Source organism: Aphanomyces astaci (genome assembly GCF_000520075.1).
Source record: "Aphanomyces astaci strain APO3 unplaced genomic scaffold supercont1.65, whole genome shotgun sequence".
NCBI lineage: Eukaryota > Oomycota > Saprolegniomycetes > Saprolegniales > Verrucalvaceae > Aphanomyces > Aphanomyces astaci.
In genome coordinates, this window is record NW_009798328.1 from 160492 (window position 1) to 163385 (window position 2894).

The window sequence follows — 2894 nt, forward strand, 5'->3', positions numbered from 1 at the left end:
GAGATGTTTTCGAAGCAACTCCCACTGTCTCTGCAGGTGTCCCAACTCCCACTGTCTCTACTGTAGTGTCAATTTTAGAACGTTTGTTTCGTGGCTCATCATTGCCAGAAATTTCTAGTGGACGTTTGGAACCACTTAGTTCCTTTATTTCGCACAATTCGTCGTCATTTAAAACGGTATCATTAGTTTCAAACGCATTACGAATGAACTCTTGTGATGATACAGGGTCGAATAGAATGTCCCTTGCGACGAAGTAGCGATCTCGTTCAATATGAAGAAGACGGTAACCCTTTCAAAAATATGTACTGTAGAAATCTAATTGGTTTGGGGGCAACTCATTACTTGGTTTTAATAAACTTATATCCGGTAGCTGATATCGAACTCGGGGACAATTGCAATGGCTGATACCCTTGTTTTGCATACACTTTCAGTCTGAGGATACCTCCGCGATTTAATCGTGGTGCAATGGATAAACTGGTGAAATGCTGGATGACTGTAGCAGGTAGCAATTTCAGTGTGAGGGGAGAAGGATTAGCATGGGGCCCGAAAGGGCAGTGCGCTTTTTTAGAACATTGAATTTGTTTCTTTAATTCATTTTATTACATATATTCAAGATGTGTAGTATAAAATGTACATCGAAGAAAACATGTACAAATTATTAATGGAATTCTAGCTCATCTAGGTACTCTACATAAGCTTCCCACATTGTGTTCGCAATGGCCTCCCTCCACTTTTCTTGTGGGTGGTTCATTGTTTGGAGTGCGTCTTAATGTAAATCAAAGTCGTCATCGTGGTTCGACCGCACCACAAGTCCGAAATGTCATCCACATGCGATGGACTGCAGGCAATATACAAATTGTGTAATGCAGCGTAAGCATGAATAACATCAATCGAGTATTCAAGCTGCAACCTCAAGTTGCTTGAGAGTACTTCCACTTGATCTTCAGCATGCCAAACACACGTTCCACGACAATGCGGGCCTTGGAGTGCCTGTAGTTGAAACATTCCTTGGCAGTCTTGGGTCGGCCATCCGTATTCGCTGCCCACTCGCGAGATGATAACGTTGTGTTTCTGTACGGCGTCAGCAGCACCTTGGACAAACGGTCCCCAGCATCACCAAGGTATAATAAGTAACCGCTTGGGACGCTTCCTTCAAACTCCGTCTGGCTGTATATATAGCTGTCAGATGAGCAGCCTTCACCACCCGCAAAGACAACCACGAACCTTCCCAACTCGTCGACGACACCCAATACGTTCGTCGACGTGTGGCCCTCGCGATTTCGGAATCGATCTTGCACCTCCGCAGACACCGCGATGGGGACGTGGGTACCATCCAAAGCACCAAGACACTTGTTGAAGGTTGGATGCTCTTGACGAAATGCTTCACAGCTGGAGCGCACGCGGTTGCGGTCGGTTCATGCGGACCCGAACCATAGAATCCGCCGTCAACCAAGCCTTTGGTGATTGCGCGCACACCAAGTTGTCGATAGTAGGCCAACGTAACGTGGTTGTGGTCTTGGAACAACATCTGCTCTTGACTCCGCACCGACACGCTGCTTGCGAGCCATTGTATTGTAACCAGCAGGACAAGCCGTGTATCAAAAGTCGCCGGCAGGTGGGGCTTCGAAAGCTGAAGAATCAACGCGACGGCATCCTTTGACACCCGGAACCGCTCGAGGTACAGCACGTCACCCCCGTGCGGGAGCTCTTCTTGAACGTCGAGGAAATCCATGTACCCGTGTACTGGCCGAATGAACTTTTGTTGCGGCTGTTGGACAAACTTCGTATCCTCAACTTCCATCGTGCATGCCGCGATAACTGTTGACATAGCATGTAGCATGATTCCGTCTTAGTCGTCCATTCTTTTTGTGACACCATTCACTGTATAAATAGGTTCTTCCTACGACGATGGATTTTCCTCCACATGGAAAATCGGCCAAAAATATCCAGCTCCAGACATGGATATTTTTGGCGGATATTTGGCTTCGGAATATCTGGGATATTGAAATATGGTGTGTTCAGTGGACCTTCGAAATATCCGGATATATCCACTAAAATATCCGCATATGGCCGAAATGTGCGCATATTTGCTGTCATTGAACATGCCCTAAGAGCATTCCCATCGGCTGATGTAGAAATGTAAAAATCTTCAAAGTAAGGTAGTGCATCAATCTTTCGAACGGCATGAACTTCCGAACGATTCGAGTTTTATCCAATCAGATTACTCTAATTTGGCGTAAACATCACTGATTGGTAGTGATAATATTCATGGCAGTAATTATATACTTGGAGTTCAAACGAAAACCCAACCAATTATAATCACACCAAACTAAATTAATTCGAAGTTATGATTAGCAGCATATACTTGACTGTGGGTACGGGCGTCGAGCTCGTGGATGTTGCCTCGGTCGAAGGCGTTCGCCATCGCTTCGACGTTTGTTGACCTTTCCAAACCAACGGTGAGCAGTAAGACCCCCAATTGGTTCAAAATTGATTTCGTACCGTGGTGTGTGGCCGATGTCGTTGCCTCGTATGTTCTCTCGCATGTACATGTAAAAAGCGAATGGAATCAAGGACGCCGTTGTCACGGGATCGTGGATCAAGACAAGGGAAGGGGTAAGCGAAGACATTCTGTTCTTACCTGCGAAGCCGGTTGTGCGCAAATGCGTCAAGACCAACGGCGAGTGGCATTCCATCGAGGACCTTCATGCGGCCCCAGCGAAATGGCAAAAGTGAAGTGAATTTTTTTACTCGTTGTTTTTAAATTTGATCCAAATTTAATTTATACAGCTTTGAATCCAGTGGAGAATGCCAGTATTATATTGAATCGAATTTTAATTTGTATTATAATTCAATATATACAAATCTCCTCATGTTTGAAACCGTTAGGGGAA

General features: G+C 45.3%; 1 protein-coding gene across 1 annotated transcript; it reads right to left on the bottom strand.

The window, feature by feature from the left end:
- Positions 1 to 1081: 1081 nt before the first annotated feature.
- On the bottom strand, positions 1082 to 1801 carry H257_15020 (hypothetical protein; the record flags this gene model as incomplete). The annotated part of the gene is made up of 1 exon (XM_009842991.1): positions 1082 to 1801. One exon carries the CDS (start codon positions 1799 to 1801, stop codon positions 1082 to 1084), a length of 720 nt encoding a protein of 239 aa, XP_009841293.1.
- Positions 1802 to 2894: the final 1093 nt, after the last annotated feature.